The sequence below is a fragment of the Macaca mulatta genome, chromosome 16, assembly GCF_049350105.2.
Source record: "Macaca mulatta isolate MMU2019108-1 chromosome 16, T2T-MMU8v2.0, whole genome shotgun sequence".
Lineage (NCBI taxonomy): Eukaryota > Metazoa > Chordata > Mammalia > Primates > Cercopithecidae > Macaca > Macaca mulatta.
The window spans coordinates 72,086,350-72,107,880 of record NC_133421.1 but is presented as its reverse complement, the minus strand read 5'-3'; the positions used below and the strand labels follow the sequence as shown (position 1 = coordinate 72,107,880).

General features: G+C 39.2%; 1 protein-coding gene across 1 annotated transcript in view; it reads right to left on the bottom strand.

The window, feature by feature from the left end:
* The window catches only part of EFCAB3 (EF-hand calcium binding domain 3), a 158,331-nt gene that overhangs the window by 86,888 nt on the left and 49,912 nt on the right, over nucleotides 1-21,531 (bottom strand). Inside the window, exons 21-26 of the mRNA XM_028836627.2 lie at nucleotides 21,069-21,173; nucleotides 20,242-20,295; nucleotides 15,538-15,642; nucleotides 12,291-12,344; nucleotides 3,790-3,894; nucleotides 3,077-3,130 (exon numbers count right to left, since the gene is read on the bottom strand). Coding sequence (XP_028692460.2) covers nucleotides 3,077-3,130; nucleotides 3,790-3,894; nucleotides 12,291-12,344; nucleotides 15,538-15,642; nucleotides 20,242-20,295; nucleotides 21,069-21,173 — 477 coding nt within the window. The remainder of the gene's footprint in view (nucleotides 1-3,076; nucleotides 3,131-3,789; nucleotides 3,895-12,290; nucleotides 12,345-15,537; nucleotides 15,643-20,241; nucleotides 20,296-21,068; nucleotides 21,174-21,531) is intronic.

The following is a 21,531-nucleotide window of genomic DNA, read 5'->3' as shown; positions in this document are numbered from 1 at the left end:
CTCAACCCCTACTCAGAAATGAAAGCAGAAAAGCTATTTACAGCAAGTCAAGTGGGAGTCAGGAACAGACTATGCTTCCAAAATTAAACTTCTGGGAGAAGTTTATATTGAGGAGGAGAAGTAAAGAGTTTGGCATTTCTGATGAATTAGACAGAGATAACAACCAAATCACGTTATTCTGTCAAAAAGTAAGATTTGAAACTTGCTACAGTAATAATAAATTATCTCCCAAGTGTAATTGTACATAAAGGAGGACTCCAGTCAATGGGGGAAAATTACTGAAAACTATTGGTGTAGTTTTAATCAAATCATTCTGAAATATGGGGATTTAAAAAGAGTCAATATATATTTCAGATAAATTGAATAATTAAATGTAAAAAGTGAAATAATAGAAAAACAAAGAAAACTAAGTATATGTGATTCTTCACATACTGGTTAGCTTGTAAAGGACTTAAAAGTTAATCACAGAAGAAATGACTGATAAAATTAAACACATAAACATGAAAAGTGGCCATATATCAAAATACAACATAATGGATAAAAAGTGGATTTGTAGTTGCCTAGGTCTGCAAGAGTTGGCGGGTATAAGTAGTGACTACTAATGGGTATTCAGTTTCTTTCTGCAGTGCTGAGATATTCTAAAGCTGATTGTGGTGATACTGTACAACTCTGTTAGTGTACTAAAACCCACTGAATTATATATTTTAAGTAGGTTAATTGTATGGTATATGAACTATATCTCAATAAAGCTGTTGTAAAAATACAATAAAATAAAATGCAGATGACGAATTGGGAAAATATTTACAATAGATATGACAATGTGCTAATGTTTAATCTATAAAGAGGTCATTTATATTAATAGAAACAATGTTTGGACTCTAATAGATTAAAAGATATAATGATATAAAACATTTTTTTTCTGAAAAATTTTTTCCCTTTTTATGTATGTTTTTAAAATTTTTTTTTAATTTTTTAATTTTTTTTTTTTGAGACAAAGTCTCGCTTTGTCACCCAAGTTGGAGTGCAGTGGCATGATCTTGGCTCACTGCAACCTCTGCCTCCTGGGTTCAAGCTATTCTCCTGCCTCAGTCTCCTGAATAGCTGGGACTACAAGTGTGTGCCACCATGCCCAGCTAATTTTTGTATTTTTAGTAAAGACAGGGTTTCACCTTGTTGGCCAGGCTGGTCTCGAACTCCTGACCTCGTGATCCATCCGCCATGGCCTCCCAAAGTGCTGGGATTACAGGTGTGAGCCACCACGCCCAGCTTAAATCTTTTTCTTGCCCTGTCTTATGGTCCTGATCAAAATTTTCTATGAGTGATTTTACGTATATAATTTGTTCTCTAAGTAGATTATAAACTCTTTGAAAGTAAGAACTATCGGCCGGGCATGGTGGCTCACACCTGTAATCCCAGCACTTTGGGAGGCTGAGGTGGACTGATCACCTGAGGTTGGGAGTTTAAGACCAGCCTGACCAACATGGAGAAACCCTATCTCTACTAAAAATACAAAATCAGCTGGGTGTGGTGGCACATGCCTGTAATCCCAGCTACTTGGGCGGCTGAGGCAGGAGAATCGCTTGAACATGGGAGGTGGAGGTTGCAGTGAGCTGAGATTGTGCCATTGTATTCCAGCCTGGGCAACAAGAGTGAAACTCCATCTCAAAAATAAATAAATAAATAAATAAAGAAAGAAAGAAAGAAAGAAAGAACTATCTTCTGCTTTGTGTAGCCCCTCCCCCACCACACTCCCAACACTATGCCAGTCTGTTTGATGAATGAAAAAATTCTCAAATTAAGCTTTCTTTTCCATTAAAGAGAAAACAACCACTATCTTTGTGAGAATTCCATGATTTAAATATAAAACAATTGATACGGTTTGGCTGTATCCCCACTCAAATCTCATCTTGAATTCCCACGTGTTGTGGGAGGGACCTGGTGGGAGGTTAACTGAATCACGGGGGCAGGTCTTTCTCATGCTCTTGTGATAGTGAATAAGACTCACAAGATCTGATGGTTTTATAATGGGGAGTTTCCCTGAACAAGCTCTCTCTCTTTGCCTGCCACCATCCATGTAAGGTGTGACTTGCTCCTCCTTGCCTTCCACCATGATTGTGAGGCCTCCCCAGCCACATGGAACTGTAAATCCATGACACCTCTTTATTTTCTAAATTGCCCAGTCTCAGATATGTCTTTATCAGCAGCATGAAAATGGACTAATATAAAAATACAAAGCTGATTTAAAAATTGTTTTTATTTTAATATGTTTTTTGAGACAGGTTCTGGCTTTGCCATCCAGGCTCACTGCAGCCTCAAACTCCTGGGCTCAAGTGATCCTCCTGCCTCAGCCTCCTGAGTAGCTGGGACCACAGCTACATATCACCAATATAAAAACATTTTCAACTTTATTGATAACAAAAAAATCAGAACAATAATTAGATTCATTTTTTCATCAAATTAATTCAAGTTTTTCATCCATCAAATGAACAAGAATAAAAAATATAAAAATAAAGTACTGTGGTTAGGGCATGATGGTAATACTATGTATGGAGGTGCAAATTCCTGCTGGAAGAATATATCCAAAGAAAATGACTTTAAAGCTGGATCAAGATTTATGTATGAAGATCAGAGACATATAAGAGAAAAACACTAAGTAAATGTTCAACAAGAGAAAAATGATTAAGTAAATTATAATACAACTAGATGATGTAATTATTAAAATGATGTTTACAAAGAAGTTTTAAATAACATGGTGAAATTATTACACTAAAATTTTAGGATTAAATGCAGGACATATAACATTTCTAGTAAGAGTTTAATAATACATATATATGCACAGGAAAAAGATCAGAGATATCTGTAACAGAAAAGGTAACATTACTTGAAATTGTGGGTAATTACATTTTTTTCTGTATGCTACTATATATATTCCAGATTATTCTCAAATACCCAGCATCTAGTAGACACTTGAGTATTTGTTGAATAAAATGCATAATTTTCTGCTTATTTATGTAATCAGAAAAAACCAATTAGAACAATCTTAAATATTATTGTCCTTATCCTTTTCCTCACTTACCTCTGAAGGATTTCACACCATCCAATAATTCTTTCTTAAACACCTTTTTATCAGCTGTAGGATAAAACATGATTAATAATGCTTTCAGAGATTCATAAAAATTAAAATATATACTTACAGGAAGGGAAAATTTAGAAATTTGTTACAATTCAATCTCAATGAAATGAAAGATATTTGCAAAATTCAGTGTAGTGAACCTATCCACTGGATAGAATACAAACTATTGTTAATAGTGCCCTACAGTGCTGTACTACACATAGCCTTTCTTTTCTTGCTTTCCCCTCTCTAATTTACCTTCATCTTTTCTTTCTTCACCTTTTCTACCCCTTCTGCTCTTACTTTTTTTTCAGTTTATACCTTAAGTCTTATCTTTTTCCTAGGGCAAAAGAAATTGTCTTATGATAGGACTTCTGACTGAAGAGGTTCATGTTTCCTAAACCAATATAATAATAATAGGATTTTTAGAAATGCTAGGACTGGGTCTTTTAAAAAACATTTTTAATTGACACAACTGTTTCAAATATTAGAATTTCTAACACAAAACCTTAAAACCAACCTCTTTGAAGTTTTCAAGAGGGTAAGGACTTGGAGAATCAGACATGGTCCCTGCGCTCTCAGGTTTTAGATAGTGCCACATAGACAATGATCTTCAGTAAGTGTTGAATGAATATATTTTTAGACATCAGTGAAGCAGAATACATGTAAATGCTTACCAGAAACTGGCAGAGTTTTCAGAAGCTTTTTGTGCTCCTTATTTGTGATCTCTATTCCCATGTTTTCCAGAACATTTTTCACATCCCCAGCATGAATCTTCTCTCCTTTAGAGGAAGGGAAATAGTCATAGGTGAGAATATAAGAATTATGTCATATTTTATATTATGACATTATAATTATGTATTAGTCCATTTTCATGCTGCTGATAGACATACCTAAGACTGGGAAGAAAAAGAGGTTTAATTGGACTTACAGTTCCACCTGGCTGGGGAGGCCTCAGAATCATGGTGGGAGGTGAAAGGCACTTTTTACATGGCGGCGGCAAGAGAAAATGAGGAAGAAGCAAAAGCAGAAACCCCTGATAAACCCATCAGATCTTATGAGACTTATTCACTATCATGAGAATAGCATGGGAAAGACTGACCCCCATGATTCAATTAACTCCCCATGGTTCCCTCCCACAACATTTGGGAATTCTGAGAGACACAATTCAAGTTGAGATTTGGGTGGGGACACAGCCAAACTATATCAAATTATATACAACATTATATGTAATTATAATCAACATATAACAGAAGTAATTATGATTAACATATAACATTATAACTACATATAACATTATATATCATATATATGTACCTGTGTTTGTATATATATAATTATATATAATGTGTGTGTGTGTGTATATATCTAATCCTCAGCTGCTGGGGGAAGAGTAAAGCACAGTAAAAGCTTGTTTAGCTATTTATTTATTTATTTACTATTTTGAGACAAGGTCTCACTCTGCCATCCTGGCTGGAGTGCAGTGGCACAATCACGGCTCACTGTAGCCTTGACCTCCTAGGCTTAAGCAATCCTCCTGCCCCAGGCCCTCGGAGTAGCTGGGACTACGGCGTGCAACAGCACGCAGGGCTAATTTTTTGTACTTTTTGTAGAGATAGGGTCTCCCTGTGTTACCCAGGCTAGTCTTGAACTCCTGGACTCAAGTGATCCAAATGGCTTGGCCTCCCAAGGTGCTAGGGTTACAGGTGTGAACCACTGTACCAGGCCTTGTTTAGCTATTTAGAGTCAAGGAGGGGAGTCAGAAATTTTTCTTTTAACCTAAGTAAAATAAAATCTCTTACAATGATAAAACAATATCATATCATAAGTAAAATAGAAATTGTATAATTTTTCAATAATTTGGGAGCTGTTTCATGGTTAATATAAATAATTTGACTACTACAAGAACACCACTACTTTTAATTTTCTTTTTCTTCTTTCTTCTTCTTTTTAGTCCTCCCTATCCCCTTCCCTCTTGTTCTTTTGCCTTAATTATGGGGTAAGTTAAAAATGACAATAAAATCTGACTCCTTGTGATATATTTCACCTTGAGTGAATTTACAGTTATATAATTACGTTGTAAACTTGGGAAGTCAGGGATCATATCTTTCTCTCAAAATCTAGCATAATGCCTGGCACATAGCCAATGATCAACTAAATGTAGAATGAGTTAATTAATTGTTTGAATGTCAGCAAAGCAAAATACATTACTGATTGAAACTTCAGAGAGTTCATTCACTTGATCATTACTGAGTGTTTACTATGTGAATAAAACAAAATTTTTGAAGGAGTAAAACTGACATTGAAACTGCTCAATATATAAAACATAATTAGGCCAGGTGTGGTGGCTCATGCGTGTAATCCTAGCACTCTGGGAAGCTGAGGTGGGCAGATCACTTGAGGTCAGGAGTTCGAGACCAGCCTGGCCAACATGGTAAAACCCTGGCTCTATAAAAATACAAAAATTAGCTGGGTGTGGTGGCATGTGTCTGTAATTCCAGCTACTCAGGAGGCTGAGGCAGGACAGTCACTTAAACCCTGGAGGCAGAGGTTGCAGTGAGCAGAGATCGGGCCACTGCACTCCAGCCTGTGTGATGGAGGGAGACTCTGTCTCAAAAAAAAAATCATAATTAACAAGCAGGACTATGACTTTTTTGGCAAATATTATTGCAACATTTACTAAAATTGATCATGTTTTAAGACAAAAATTTAAATCTCAACAAATTACTCGAAGGCAAAAAGTATATTAGTCATATTCTAATTATAATTTAAAGTCAGCTGGGTGTGGTGGCTCACACCTGTAATCCCAGCATTTTGGGAGGCTGAGGCAGCTGGATCACGAGGTCAACAGATTGAGACCATCCTGGCCAACATGGTGAAACTCTGTCTGTATTAAAAATACAAAAATTAGCTGGGCGTGGTGGTGTGCTCCTATAGTCCCAGCTACTTGGGAGGCTGAGGCAGGAGAATTGCTTGAACCTGGGAGATGGAGGTTGCAGTGAGCCAAAATCGTTCTGCAGTCCAGCCTGGTGACAGAGTGAGACTCCGTCTCAATAATAATAATAATAATAACAATAATAATAATAATAATAAAAGTAAAAATAAAAGAAGAAAAAATGTAAAATCAATCACAGAAACAGTTTTAATAAATCCTCTCTACTTGGAAATTGTAAATAAAATACTTTAAATAACTGCTGAGTTAAATAAGTTGAAAATGAGATCATAAACTACTTAGAAATTATGAACACAACTTCTGTTTCCAGCAAAACAATAGAGTAGGACATCCTACTTGCTACAAACATCTAAAATGGATTTAAAAATGACAAAATAATTGTAGATGGATGGCTGAGTTTGTCGGAAAGAAAGAAAAATTTTTGGTTTCAGAAAATAGAGAGGGTTTTAAGAGTCAGGTTGATATGTACTCAATTTTTTTTGTCTTTTTTTTTTTAAATTAACCTTTCCTATGGTGCTGAGATATATACTCAATTTGATGTGAAGATAATCCTAGTGGGTTATCTGACCAGATTTGGCAACAGCTTTGTTTTAAGGCCCAAGCATTCTTGGGCACATGATAGGGACACAGATTTGAAATACTGCATATTTAAAGCCCATTAAAGAGGCTGGGCACGGTGGCTCACATCTGTAATCTCCAGCATGTTGGGAGGCTGAGGCAGGTGGATCACTTGAAGTCAGGAGTTCGAAACCAGCCTGGCCAACACTGTGAAACCCTGTCTGTACTAAAAATACAAAAAAAATTATTTCGGTGTGGTGGCACATGCCTGTAATCCCAGCTACTTGGGTGGCTAAGGCACAAGAATCGCTTGAATTCAAGAGGTGGAGGCTGCAGTGAGCTGAGATCATGCCACTGCACTCCAGCCTGGGTGACACAATGAGACTCTGACTCAAATAAATAAATAAATTAAACCCATTAAAGAGAAAGAAAGGGCATAGATAGAAGCACAAGAATAAGAAATTGAGGAAAAGAACAGGCTAGTGTGCAAAAGATATAAAACAATATCTAGAAATAAATTGTTATTGGCATTTTCAATAAACAGTGTGAGATGGAGTTGTAGAGAGAATTAGTGAACTGGAAGAGAGATTTGAGAAATTCTAAAAATTAGGAGAACAATATAAAAAGTGGAAAATATGGAAAAAAGATAGGAAAGACAGAATAAGAAGGTCCATCATATACATAATGGGAGTTTCTAAAAGTAAAAGAAAAAGAGAGGTAATATTTGAAACATAAAGGCTGAAAATTTTCAAGAATTGATGAAAGGCCTGAACTTTTAGTTTCAGGAATCACAAGTCTTGAGCAGAAAATGAAAATGAAAATGAAAATAAGTGTATACTTGGGGACATTATAATGAAAACTTCAAAGATAGAGATAATCTTAAAAGTTACAAGAGAAAAAGTAGCTATTAATAAATAATTAAGGCTGGGTGTGGTGGCTCACACCTGTAATCCCAGTATTTTGGGAGGCCAAGGTGGATGGATCACTTGAGGTCAGAAGTTTGAGACCAGCCTGGCCATCATGGTGAAACCCCATCTCTACTAAAAATACAAAAATTAGCCAGGCATGTGGCTTGTGCGTGGAGTTCCAGCTACTCAGGAGGCTGAGGCAGGAGAATTGCTTGAACCTAGGAGGCGGAGGTTGTAGTCAACTGAGATTGCACCACTGTACTCCAGACAGCAAGACTCTGTCCTCCTCTAAAACAAACAAACAAACACACCCAATTAAGACAGTTTATTTTAACAGCAAAAAGAGTCCAGAAAACAATCAATATATGAATACATTATATATAGTGTGTGTATATGTATGTGTCTATATGTGTATATATGTGTGTGTGCACACGTGCACATGGTATATATTTTCTTTTCCTTCTTTCCATTTTTAATTTAAATATTAGTTTTGGGCCGGGCGCGGTGGCTCAAGCCTGTAATCCCAGCACTTTGGGAGGCTGAGACAGGTGGATCACGAGGTCAGGAGATCGAGACCATCCTGGCTAACACAGTGAAACCCTGTCTCTACTAAAATATACAAAAAACTAGCCGGGCGTGGTGGCAGCGCCTGTAGTCCCAGCTACTCAGGAGGCTGAGGCAGGAGAATGGTGTGAACCCGGGAGGCGGAGCTTGCAGTGAGCTGAGATCAGGCCACTGTACTCCAGGCTGGGCGACAGAGCGAGACTCCATCTCAAAAAAAAAAAAAATATTAGTTTTGTCATAGGTTAACTTTACAATTTAGACTTTAGGTAACAGAATATTCAGATAGCGCTGTTGTAACTAAATTTTGTAAGTAATTAACACAGCTCAGAGATAGTATGACTATCTCCCTGAGATGGACTGTTGGAACTTTATTTCTCTTCATTCTGTGGAAAGGGTGAGAAAGAATATCTTCATTTATATGAAGAATAGTTGTATCTTATTAGGTGGAAACAGAGTTTTTTTTTTTTTGATAAATAGAAGTTCAAATATTTGTAGAAAGATTGTAGCGCCGAGATGGCGCCACTGCACTCCAGCCTGGGCGACAGAGTGAGACTCCATCTCAACAACAACAACAACAACAACAACAAAAAGCATCATTAGTTTCTAGAGTTCTAAGATAGAATGACAATCTACAAGTCTAGATTCAGTCAAACTATGATTCAAAGATGAGTGTAAAATAAACAAACTTTTAGACAAAGACTGGCTTTTGTTGATATCACTAAGAAGGATGAACCCACAAAGGACTAGGAAGGTAAAAGCATCAGTGAGTAAGGAAAGCTTTAAGTGTATTTACATCTTGCAGAAGATTGGCTTTAAGTTACTCTGTTCTTGCTTTTAATATACTCACTTGACAAAATCCCATTGCTGGTTAAATGCAAGTCTCTACTACTCTGTGCCTGCAGCCATGTAGCTAACTAGAACTAAAGCAAACTATGCTGACTGTCCTCACTTTACATTGATGATCGTGAACCTCAAGTGGGTCTTTAATGCCCTGGAGCAATCATACTATACTTTGCTGGTTCCTTAATTTTCCTACTCTTCTTTACAACTACTTCACACCTTCCTTCCTCTTTTCAAACCACTATTTCCTCTTCTTTCACTTGATTACTACTTCATCTCTTTAATCAAAAAAAGAAGCCTTCTCTTACCACCATTTTCACCACTTTACTTATCCCCTTATTCCACTTTGCTCTCTTTTGCAGTGAAACGCCTTAGATATTCACACAGTTTCTAAATCCTATCTTCCCATTCTTTCAGACTCATTCCACTTAGGCTTCTTTCCATCTCACTACCTGAAGTTTCTCTTTTGGATATCACCAGTGAACTCCGTGTGGCTATATGCAATTGTCAATTCTCGGTTCTCATGTTACTTGACCTATCAGCAGCATTTGACTATTGATTTGCCTTCTTGTCTGGTAACTGTAGCAGATGCTATAGATGCCCTGCTCATATCCCCTCATATCAATGCATGCTTGTTCACTTTCACTTTCAGTTACTAGTATCTCTTTGTCTGAAGGATTTCTTCAGCTGCCAGAGTCCACACTGCCTATGCTTAGATGGGTAGAAATGCCAGCAGAATAATACTGCTTTCCCCTCCCTTAAGCATTTTTTTTTTTTTTCCGGAGACAGAGTCTTGCTCTGTCACCTAGGCTGGAGTGTAGTGGCGCGATCTCGGCTCACTGCAAGCTCCACCTCCCAGGTTCACACCATTCTCCTGCCTCAGCCTCCCGAGTAGCTGGGACTACAGGCACCCACCACAACGTCCGACTAATATTTTTGTATTTTTTTTTTAGTAGAGATGGGGTTTCACTGTGTTAGCCAGGATAGCCTTGATTTCCTGACCTCGTGATCTGCCTGCCTCGGCCTCCCAAAGTGCTGGGATTATAGGCGTGAGCCACCGCACCTGGCCCCTTAAGCAGTTTTTAACCAATGACTGATATGAGTTGGTGTGAAAATAACCTAGCTCTATTACCCCTCTCTTGAGGCCATGTCATTTACCAGATATTCCCCAGTGCGATTAAGCTCCAGTTACCTGCAATGGTAACTTGTTTGATAAACACTTTATTGGCTGCTTTTATCTATGTCTCACTTCTCTGCTCCCCTGAGCTCACTTCCCAAGCAAACTACCTGTATATGTAATCCTCATTTCAGGGTTTGTTTTCTGGGGGTACCCAACTTAATCTTCCTCATCTGGTTTTCAGGGTACCTTATTATCTTGGTTTTCCACCTACATCACTGGCTACTCCTCATCTTCAGCACCTCTTAATATTGAAGTACTCCAGGTTTCATTCTTTAGTCCTCTTCTCTTCTTCACTTATACTCACTCCTTGAGTGAATTCATTCAATCTCATGGCTTTAAATACCATCTATATGCCTATGACTTTCAATTTTATATTTTTACCCAAGATATATTTCTTGAATTTGAATCTGTTTAGTAAGCTTGTACTTGACATCTGCATTTGGAGGTCTATTAGTTATCTCAAAATGTCCCAAATTGGATTCCTAATTTTCTTCCACCCAAACTTGTACTACTGGTAACTTTTTTCATCTCAGTTAATGGCAAGACTATCCTTTTAGTTAGTTGTTCAAGACAAAAATTTTAGAACCATTCTTGACTTCTTCTTTTATCTAGTACTTTGTATCTAATCCTCCAGAAAATTCTTTTGACTTTAAAAAATGTGTCCAGAATCCAGCCATTGCCTTCTACTCTGGTTATGTCACCAGCATCCCTAACATTGATTACTCTAAAGGCCCTCAAAATGGTTTCCCTGCTTCCTCCCCTCCCCTCCCCTCTCCTCCCCTCCCCTCTCCTCCCTCCCCCCTCCCCTCCCCTCCCTCCCCCCTCCCCTCCCCTCCCTCCCCCCTCCCCTCCCATCTCCACTCCCCTCCCCTCTTCTCCCCTCCCTCTCCCCTGTCTCCTCCCCTCCCCTCCCCTTCCCTCCCCCTCCCCTCCCCCTCCCCCATTCCCTCCTCTCCCCTTCCCATCCCCTCCCCTCTCTTCCCCCCTCCCCTCCCATCTCCACTCCCCCTCTCCTCTTCTCCTCTCCCTCTCCTCTCTCTCCTCCCCTCCCCTCCCCCTCCCCCTTCTCACCTCCCATCTCCACTCCCCCTCCCCTCTCCTCCCCTCCCCTCTTTCCTACCCTCCCTTCCCCTCCCTCTGCCCTACCGTCTCTCCTCCCCTCCCCTCCCCTCTCCCCTGACATAGGTCAGATCATATTACACCTTGGTTTTAAACCCTACAATAGCTTTCTGTTTATCTCAGAAAATAAGCCCAAGTCCTTGCAGGGTTTTCAAAAATAAGTAATGCACCCATTACTTTTCTCTTCTCATCCCCTATTACTTTGTTTTTGAGATGGGGTCTGGCTTTATCACCCAGGCTGGAGTGCAGTGGCCTGATCTCAGCTCACTGCAACCTCTGCCTCCTGGGTTCAAGTGGTTTTCCTGCCTCAGGCTCCTGAGTAGCTGGGACTACAGGCATGCACCACTACGCCTGGCTAATTTTTGCACTTTTAGTAGAGATGGGGTTTCACCATGTTGGCCAGGCTGGTCTTGAACTCCTGACTTCAGGTGATCTGCCTGCCTTGGCCTCCCAAAGTGCTGGGATTACAGGTGTGAGCCACCATGTCCAGTCTCCCTATTACTTTTTTACTTAGTTACTCAGCTTCAGCTACACTGACCTTCTTGTTGTTCTTTGAATATACCAGGCATGCTCCTGCCTTTGTCCTTGTCCCCTTTGTCTGAAACACTTTTTGTCTAGAAATCCCCACATGTCAAAACCCTCACCTCTTTCAAGTGTTTACTCAAATGTCACCTTCTCAAGAAGGCCTGATTATCTGTTTAAAAACACACCTGCCTCTTTCCCCAACACACCCTGCTCTCCCAATCTCCTTTATCTACTTTTCACTTATTTCCAGAGCATATATCACTTTCTAACATATTATATAATGTACTTATGTTTAATGTTTATTGTTTATTGCTTATTTCCCCCGCTAGAATCTAAGCTCCAGGAGGTAGCGACCTTCGTACTATTTACTGATGTAGCCTATATGCCTAGAACAATGTCTGGCATGTGGTAAATACTCTATAAATAATTGTTAAATAAATGAGTGGAAGAAACATTATTGGGTTAAAAATATAGTTCCATATAAAACTTTAAGATCACACAATGCAGTATTTACTGTAACATCTCACTCACCTGTAACATTTTTAACTTCATCCATCATCGTATTCAAATCAGTCTTCCCATTATCTTTAAGATAAAAAGGCGTCAAAAAGATTTATGGAAAAATGATATAAGGGCCTTAAATTCTGAAATAGAAACTGAAAAGTCAATTATTCCAAAATATTTCCCTAGAAGTTCATTTTTCCAAGTCCAATGCTCATGAATTGAATTAATATAGCTACTACTATTTATCCTATAAACAATAAAAATCTACATTTCACAATGCAGGAGTAAAGCTTAAAGCATTCTTCTTTCCTTCAAGACAATCTATTATCTAGTAAGTTCATCTATTCAGGGGTTGGAAATTTGAGAATTAAAAAATTTTGTTTAAAAATGGTAATTCCATTTTTGTCAACGCTGACTTTACCTTTAGGCTTATGATGACTTTGGCACTAAGCTATCCACTAAAAGATTAGAGTGTTGGTATCAATGTCTGGTTGCTCTTAGGTTGTCATGTTGATATATCCAGTTAAAGTCCATTTGTGATGACAAAACTTTTATTTTGCCATGACCATTCTCAATTAAAATATATTTTCACAGACCATGTACTTAGTTTCTTTGATCAGTATTTCTCAAATTGAAGTCTGAAGTCACTGGAAGTCAGCGGATAAATTTTAAGCAGTTTGTAAGACTGCAAGTTTGAGAGACACTGGATTGGGAGGTTAAGCTAGTAGTTAAGAGATGTTATTACTCTCATAGGCAAGAATCAGTTTGGAACTTTACAGCTGCTGAAGGACACACTCATTTTCTATTTATGACTTGGTCAAGGGTGTCAATTCATCACTGGTCAAATATGTTTACACTGTTGTATTATTTGTAATATTCCTAAGACTATAAGTTTATCTGAGGACAAGATACCAAGAATCACTTTGCGTTCTTAGTATCACCTAGGCATTAGTGTAATGGTTTGCACAAGATTGATGCTCCATAAACATTTACTAAATTATAGTTCTAGCAAAATGCAAACATATTATAAATAATGAATTAGCTTTAAAATTATTATATTCCAGATTCTTAGATACAGAATTTATATTTGTTTGTTCTTTTAAAATACTTTTAAAATTATGATAATCTTTTTTTTTTTCCGCACTGTTGCCCGGGCTGGAGTGCAATGGCATTATCTCGGCTCACTGCAACCTCTGCCTTCCAAGTTCAAGCGATTCTCCTGCTTCAGCCTCCTGAGTAGCTGGGATTACAGGTGCCCGCCACCATGCCCAGCTAATTTTTTGCATTTTTAATAGAGACAGGGTTTCACTATGTTGGCCAGGTTGGTCTCGAACCCCTGACCTCGTGATCCACCCACCTCGGCCTCCCAAAGTGCTGGGATTACAGGTGTGAGCTACCATACCCAGCAATTATGACATTCTTTTACTGGTATTTTTTTTTTCTTTTTTTGAGACAGGGACTCATTCTGTCACCTAGGCTGGACAATCCACCTGCCTCACTCTCCCAAGTAGCTAGGACTATAGGCACATACCACCATCCCTGGATATATATTTTAGATAGAGTCTTGCTCCATTGCCCAGGCTGGAGTGCAGTGGCATGATCTTGGCTCACTGCAACCTCCACCTCGTGGGTTCAAGCAATTCTCCTGCCTCAGACTCCTGTGTAGCTGGGATTATGGGTATGTACCACCATGCACAGTTAATTTTTGTAATTTTAGTAGAGTCGGGGTTTCACTGTGTTGCCCAGGTTGGTCTTGAACTCCTGGCCTCATGAGATCCACCTGCCTTGGCCTCCCAAAGTGCTGGGATTACAGGTGTGAGCCACTGCACCTGGCTGTTCCCGGATAATTAAAAGAAATAATTTTTAGAGATGAGGTTTTGCTATGTTGCCCAGGCTGGTTTTGAACTTCTAGTCTCAAGAGATCTTCTTGCCTCAGTCTCCCAAAGTGCTGGGATTACAGAGGTGAGCCACTGTGTCTAGACTGGTATTATTTTATAGTTTTATAATACTTTATTAGTAGTAGTAATATGGTTACCATTATAACTTTTAAATAGGACAAGGAAGAACTTTTTTTGGATAAAAGTTTGCCTGTAAATAACATGCCACCACACTCTTCCCTTTCTATGTCTCCAATTAGCTCCACTGAGGCCCATTAGGTTCTGAAACAATATTCTATCCTATCTCAGATGGTTAAACAGATGTACAAGCTATTCTACATTTATATTATATTATAGGAATTATATTAAGGGCCTCACACTTTAAATCACTGTGCTGGTGATGTTCCAAGATACTAGGACAACAGGGCAACCACAAGTATCTACATTTATTGCATTGGTAGATTGAAAGAGCTATAGAAGGGATTTAAAAACAAAAGAAAAAGTCATGTTTTGAAAACTGCTTACTTATTAAGGCAAAGGTACCAAGGACCTAGAACAGTGCCTGATGCATCATAGTCTTTAAAGTTGATAGAATGGAAGAATGAAAGGTACTACTGATTTAGAAAAGCACATACAGTATTCACTGACTTGGATTAATCATATATTTTTATGATTTCCTTTCTGGAGCAGTAGTCCCCCAAAATTTCCTGATGAATTTTTCTCAGTTCCACTAGCATAAGACCATCTAAAATATGCCAAGTTTAATTAATTTCATTTGTAACATTACTATATACCTTTTAAAATCCATTAATTCTATTAGCTCATGGAAGTATAGCATTGTGGTTAAGAGACAGTTTCTGGAGCCAGATTGCCTAGGTTCTTTTCCTGGTTCCATCATTTACTAGCTCTCTGCCTTTGGGCAAGTGACTTGACTTTTTCGTGCCTTAGTTTCCTTATATGTAGAATTGGGATAAAAACAGAACCTACCTTTTAGGGTTGTTTGCAAGATTAAATAAGTTGATAAATGAAAGTGCTTAGAAGAGTGCCTTGCATGTGTCGGGACTACACAGTGTTGGTCATTGCTATTTAACACTGGATTACCATTAGGGACTAAAAGATTAATGTCCTGTGTATTCTTGTTAAATCTTGGCATTTCCTGTGGTGTTACATAGTGAGTTGACACTTGCCATTTATGTTGGCAGTATTCTTGGTGATTCTTCCCAAGCGGTAGCCATTGGGTTCAGTTTGGTAGTTATGGGGAAGGTCTTACTCTTTCATTTCTTTTCATATGTATCCTATCTTCAATCATTCTAGCCCCTTCAATTATTCCAGCCCCACTACTAGTTTCATGTTCAAAGGTTTACTAAGGGTAGCATACTGATATTCAAAACTCTCACCATCAACTGGTAGGTGGTCCTTCAGTGCCTGGATTTCTTTCTCCTTGAGATCAATTCCCATGCTTTTCATGAAAATTTCCATCTTATCTGAAGACACTTTTGTTCCTTAAGAAATAAGGGGATGAACACAAGAAATTTTGTAATGATATAAAGAGCGGGTAATTCTAGCTCACACCTAGGCATCAACTCTATATGTAGAAAGAAGGGCAAAGAACAATGAAACTATTCAAGTAAACATGGTTTTTAGTATCTAAGTCAGGAATTTCTAAACCCTGAGCTGTGGGATTCTGTTATTGCTTTTAGCAGAACTAAGACTAAAATCAGCCTTTATAAATGTGTCTGCATAATAGGGTCTGAAACGTGCTAAAATAATGGAGAAAAATAAATAACTAAATAAAGTCCATGGGTTTACTCCATCATAGTCCTCTGGAAATATTTTTAAAATTTTTATATTTTTAATTGACAAATAATAATTGCATATTTTAAAGGGTATGATGTGATGTTTTGATACATGTAAACATTGTGGAATAATCAAATCAGTGTAATTAGCATATCTATCACCTCAAATATTAATCATTTCTTTGTGGTGAGAATATTCAAAACGTATTCTTGTAGCTTAAAACACACAATACGTTATTATTAAATATAGCCATCTTGTTCGGCAATAGAACACCAGAACCTATTCCTCCAACCTATGACTTTATATCTGTTGACCAATATCTTCCGGGACACTTTTTCTGTTCATTTTATTCCTTTTTATTTTAAGTTCTGGGATACATGTGCAGAACGTGTGGGTTTGTTACACAGGTATACATGTGCCATGGTGGTTTGCTGCGCCTATCAACCTGTCATCTAGGCTTTAAGCCCCACATGCATTAGGTATTTGTCCTAATGCTCTCCCTCTCCTTGCCCCTCACCCCTTGACAGGCCCTGGTATGTGATGTTCCCCTCCCTGTGTCCATGTGTTCAACTCCCACCTATGAGGGAGAACATGGGGTGTTTGGTTTTATGTTCTTCTGTTAGTTTGCTGAGAATGATGGCTTCCAGCTTCATTCATGTGCCTGCAAAGGACATGAACTCATTCCTTTTTATGGCTGCACAGTATTCCATGGTGCTACATTTTCTTTGTCCAGTCTATCATTGATGGGTAGTTGGGTAAATAACTTTTTTATTGAGGAGCAGGTTGTTCAATTTCCATGTAGTTGTGTGGTTTTGAGTGAGTTTTAAAATCCTGAGTTCTAATTTGATTGCACTGTGGTCTGAGAGACAGTTTGTTATGATTTCTGTTCATTTGCATTTGCTGAGGAGTGTTTTAGTTTCAATTATGTGGTTGATTTTAGAATAAGTGCTATGTGGCACTGAGAAGAATGTATATTCTGTTGATTTGGGGTGGAGTATTCTGTAGATGGCTATTAGGTTCACTTGGTCTAGAGCTGAGTTCAAGTCCTGAATACTCTTGTTAATTTTTTGTCTCATTGATCTGTCTAATATTGACAGTGGGGTGTTAAAGTCTCTCACAATTATTGTGTAAGAGTCCAAGTCTCTTTATAGGTCTCTAAGAACTCATTTTATGAATCTAGGTGCTCCTGTATTGGGTGCATATATATTTAGGATAGTTAGCTCTTCTTGTTGCACTGATCCCTTTACCATTATGTAATAGCCTTGTCCTTTTTGATCTTTGTTGGTTTAAAGTCTGTCTTATCAGAGACTAGCATTGCAACCGTTGCTTTTTTTTTTTTTTTTTTTGCTCTCCATTTGCTTGGTAAATATTCCTCCATCCCTTTATTTTGAGCCTATGTGTGTCTTTGCATGTGAGATGGGTCTCCTGAATACAGCACACTGACAGGTCTTGACTCTTTATCCAATTTGCCAATCTGTGTCTTTTCACTGGGGCATTTAGCCCATTTACATTTAAGGTTAATATTGTTATGTTTGAATTTGATCCTGTCATCATGATGCTAGCTGTTCAATTTGCACATTAGTTGATGCAGTTTCTTCATAGTGTCATTGGTCTTTATATTTTGGTATGTTTTTGCAGTGGTTGGTACCAGTTTTTCCTTTCCATATTTAGTGCTTTCTTCAGGAGCTCTTGTAAGGCAGACCTGGTGAGGAAGCAGAGCCCTCAGCATCTGCTTGTGTGGAAAGAATTTTATTTCTCCTTCACTTTATGAAGCTTAGTTTGGCTGGACATGAAATTCTGGGTTGAAAATTCTTTTCTTTGAGAATGTTGAATATTGGCCCCCACTCTCTTCTGGCTTGTAGAGTTTCTGCAGAGAGATCCACTGTTAGTCTGATGGGCTTCCCTTTGTAGGTAACCTGACTATTTTCTATGGCTGTCCTTAACATTTTTTCCTTCATTTCAACCTTGGAGAATCTGATGATTATGTGTCGTTGGGTTGCTCTTCTCGAGGAGTATCTTAGTGGTGTTCTCTGTATTTCCTGAATTTGAATGTTGGCCTGTCTTGCTAGGTTGGGGAAGTTCTCCTGGATAATTTCCTGAAGTGTGTTTTCCAGCTTGTTTCCATTCTCTCCATCACTTTCAGGTACATGAATCAATCATAGGTTTGGTCTTTTCATATAGTCCCATATTTCTTGGAGGGTGTGTTCATTCCTTTTAATTATTTTTTTCTCTAATTTTGTCTTCACACCTTATTTCAGTAAGTTGATCTTCAATCTCTGATATGCTTTCGTCCACTTGATCGATTCAGCTATTGATACTTGTGTATGCTTCACGAAGTTCTTGGGCTGTATTTTCCAGTTCCATCAGGTAATTTATGTTCCTCTCTAAACTGGTTATTCTAGCTACCAGTTCCTGTAACCTACTTTCAAGGTTCTTTGCTTCCTTGCATTGGGTTAGAACATGCTCCTTTAGCTCAGAGGAGTTTGCTATTATCCACCTCCTGAAGCCTACTTCTGTCAATTTGTCAATCTCATTCTCCATCCAGTTTTGTGCCCTTAATGGAGAGGAGTTGCGATCATTTGGAGGAGAAGAGGCATTCTGATTTTTGGAATTTTCAGTATTTTTGTGCTGGTTTTTCCTCATCTTTGTGGATTTATCTACCTTTGACCTTTGAGGCTGATGACCTTTGGATAGGGTTTTTGTGTGGGGGTCCTTTATGTTGATGTTGATGTTGTTGCTTTCTGTTTGTTAGTTTTTCTTCTAAAAGTCAGGCCCCTCTTCTGCAGGTCTGCTGAAGTTTGTTGGAGGTCCACTCCAGACCCTGTTTGCCTGGGTATCACCAGTGGAGACTGCAGAACAGCAAAGATTGCTCCCTGCTCCTTCCTCTGGAAGCTTCGTCCCAGAGGGGCACTGGCCTGGAGCTCTCTTGTATGAGATGTCTGTCGAACCCTGTTGGGCAATTTCTCCCAGTCAGGAGGCACAGGGGTAAAGGACCCACCTGAGGAGGCAGTCTGTCCATTAGCAGAGCTGGTGTGCTGTGCTAGGAGAATCCCTCTTGTCAGGATCAGCTGCTCTCTTCAGAGACAGCAGGCAGGAATGATTAAATCTGCTGAAGCTGTGGCCCACAGCCACCCCTTCCCCCAGGTGCTCTGTCCCAGGGAGATGGGGATTTTGTCTGTAGGCCCCTGACTGGGGCTGTTACCTTTCCTTCAGAGATGCCATGCCCAGTGAGAAGGAATCTAGAGAAGCAGTCTGGCCACAGCTGCTTTGCTGTGCCCACCCCAGACCTCCCAGCTTCCTTAGCACTGTCAGGGTAAAACTACCTACTAAAGCCTCAATAATGGCAGACGCTCCCCCCTCTACCAAGCTTGATCATCCCAGTTTGACTTCAGACTGCTGTGCTGGCAGTGAGAATTTCAAGCCAGTGGTTCTTAGCTTGCTGGGTTCCATGGGACTGGGACCTGCTGAGCGAGACCACTTGGCTCCCTGGCTTCAGCCCGCTTTCCAGAGAAGTGAATGGTTCTGCCTCACTGGGGTTCCAGGCACTACTGGGGTTCAAAAAAATACTCCTGCAGCTAGCTCAGTGTCTGCCCAAATAGCTGCCCAGTTTTGTGCTTGAAACCCAGGGCCCTGGTAGTGTAGGCACATGAAGGAATCTCCTGATCTGCAGATTGCAAAAACTGTGGGAAAAGTGTAGTAACCCAGCGGGGTAGCACAGTTCCTCACGGCTTCCCTTGGATGTGGGGAGGGAGGTCCCTGGCTCCTTGCACTTCCTGGGTGAAGCAATGCCCTACCTTGCTTCTGCTTGCCCTCCATGGGTTGGACCCACTGCCCAACCAGTCCCAATGAGATGAACTGGGTACCTCAATTGGAAAAGGAGAAATCACCCACCTTCTGTGATGGTCTTGCTGGACCTGTAGACCAGAGCTCTTCCTATTGGGCCATCTTGGTCCCTCCTCCTCAAAACTTTTTAATAACGTGTTTCTAGGTACTAGCTCTAGAAATCCAAGATCAGTATGACAGAAAAAGGGCCTAGTGATCTGAATGCTAAAACAGTGTTTTTTTCTTGGTGATTCTGATGCACAACTTTATTTGGGAACCACTGTTTTTGAGTCTACTGTAGTTAAACCATTTTAGTGATTGCAGTGTGCTTAAAGCACATAAGGATAAACAATGAATTAATAAACAGTTGGGACAGTAGGATTAATAATCTGAAAATTGTGAAATAGGAAGGGTTTTTGAAAACAACAGTAAAGCTTGAGGACCTCAGTTTTACCTGCCTTTTTATCTTACTTATCACTCACCTTCAAGACCTCTCAATTCTTTCATCAATCTGTTCACATATACCTTTCCTTTGGCTGTAAGACAGAGAAAAATTCAAGTCTCAGGTAGCAATGTAGATATTTAAAAAATAGCACAAAACATACATAATTTCAGAATGTACATTTTAAAATATTTTATTCCAGAAATTTATACTTTTTCATTTTCAAGAATAAAACTCAGGAATGGAAACAGTTCTCAATTTGATGAAATCATTTTGTTGGAGGGACATGGAACATTCCTTACATAGGGAGTATTAGTCACAAAAGTTCATATGCTCGGCCTTCTTCAAAGAATCCTATGATTTTGTTGTTGTTGAAACAGGGTTTTGTTCTGTCTCCCAGGCTGGAGTGCAGTGACAGGATCTCAGCTCACTATAGACTCCACCTCCTGGGCTCAAGTGATTCTCCCACATCAGCCTTCCAAGTAGCTGGGGCTACAGGTACGTGCAGCTATGCCTGGCTACTTTTTAAACTTTTTTTTTTTTGTAAAGATGGGGTCTCACTATGTTTCCCAGGTTGGTCTTGAACTCTTGAACTCAAGCGATCCTCTCACCTCAGCCTCCCAAAGTGATGGGATTACAGGTGTGAGTCACTGCATCTGGCTTTACTACGATTTTTTAAATTTAAATTTAAACTTTTTGAGACAGGGACTTGCCCTGTCATCCAGGCTGGAATGCAGTGGCGTGATCACTGCTCAAAGCAGCCTTGACCTCCTGGGCCCCAGCAATCCTCCTGCCTCAGCCTCCTGAGTAGCTGGGACCACAAGCATGTGCCACTACGCCTGGTTGTGTGATATTTTTAATGCTTACCATCAATTGGAAGATTATTCAGCAGTTGCATGCCTTTATCTTCTGTGAGATTTATCCCCATATTTTCCAGAAAATTTTCCAGGTTCCTAGCATCAACCTTCTCACCTTTAAAAAGTAAAAAGTGAAAGTGGTTTAAAGTTTGAAGAATGATGATTCTATATTAAGAAAAATGTTCATGTGGCATCATTTGCTGATTAAACATTAATGACATAAATCTGGCAATAATGCCAGCTATTGCTCAGACATAATCTTAGAGCTGTTTTCTAAAACAATGATGGTAAAAATTAGGCTGTAAGCCATTAGATAAAAACATTCACCAGTAAATAGATAGAGTGAGAGAATGTATCAGAAAGGGAAACACTGCATTTAAAATAGAATTTTGTGCAAACATTGGAATCTCGATTGTGCAAAATTTTCTTAATTGCATGTTTTGGCATCATACAGGGCCTTTCTCTAGGGGCTT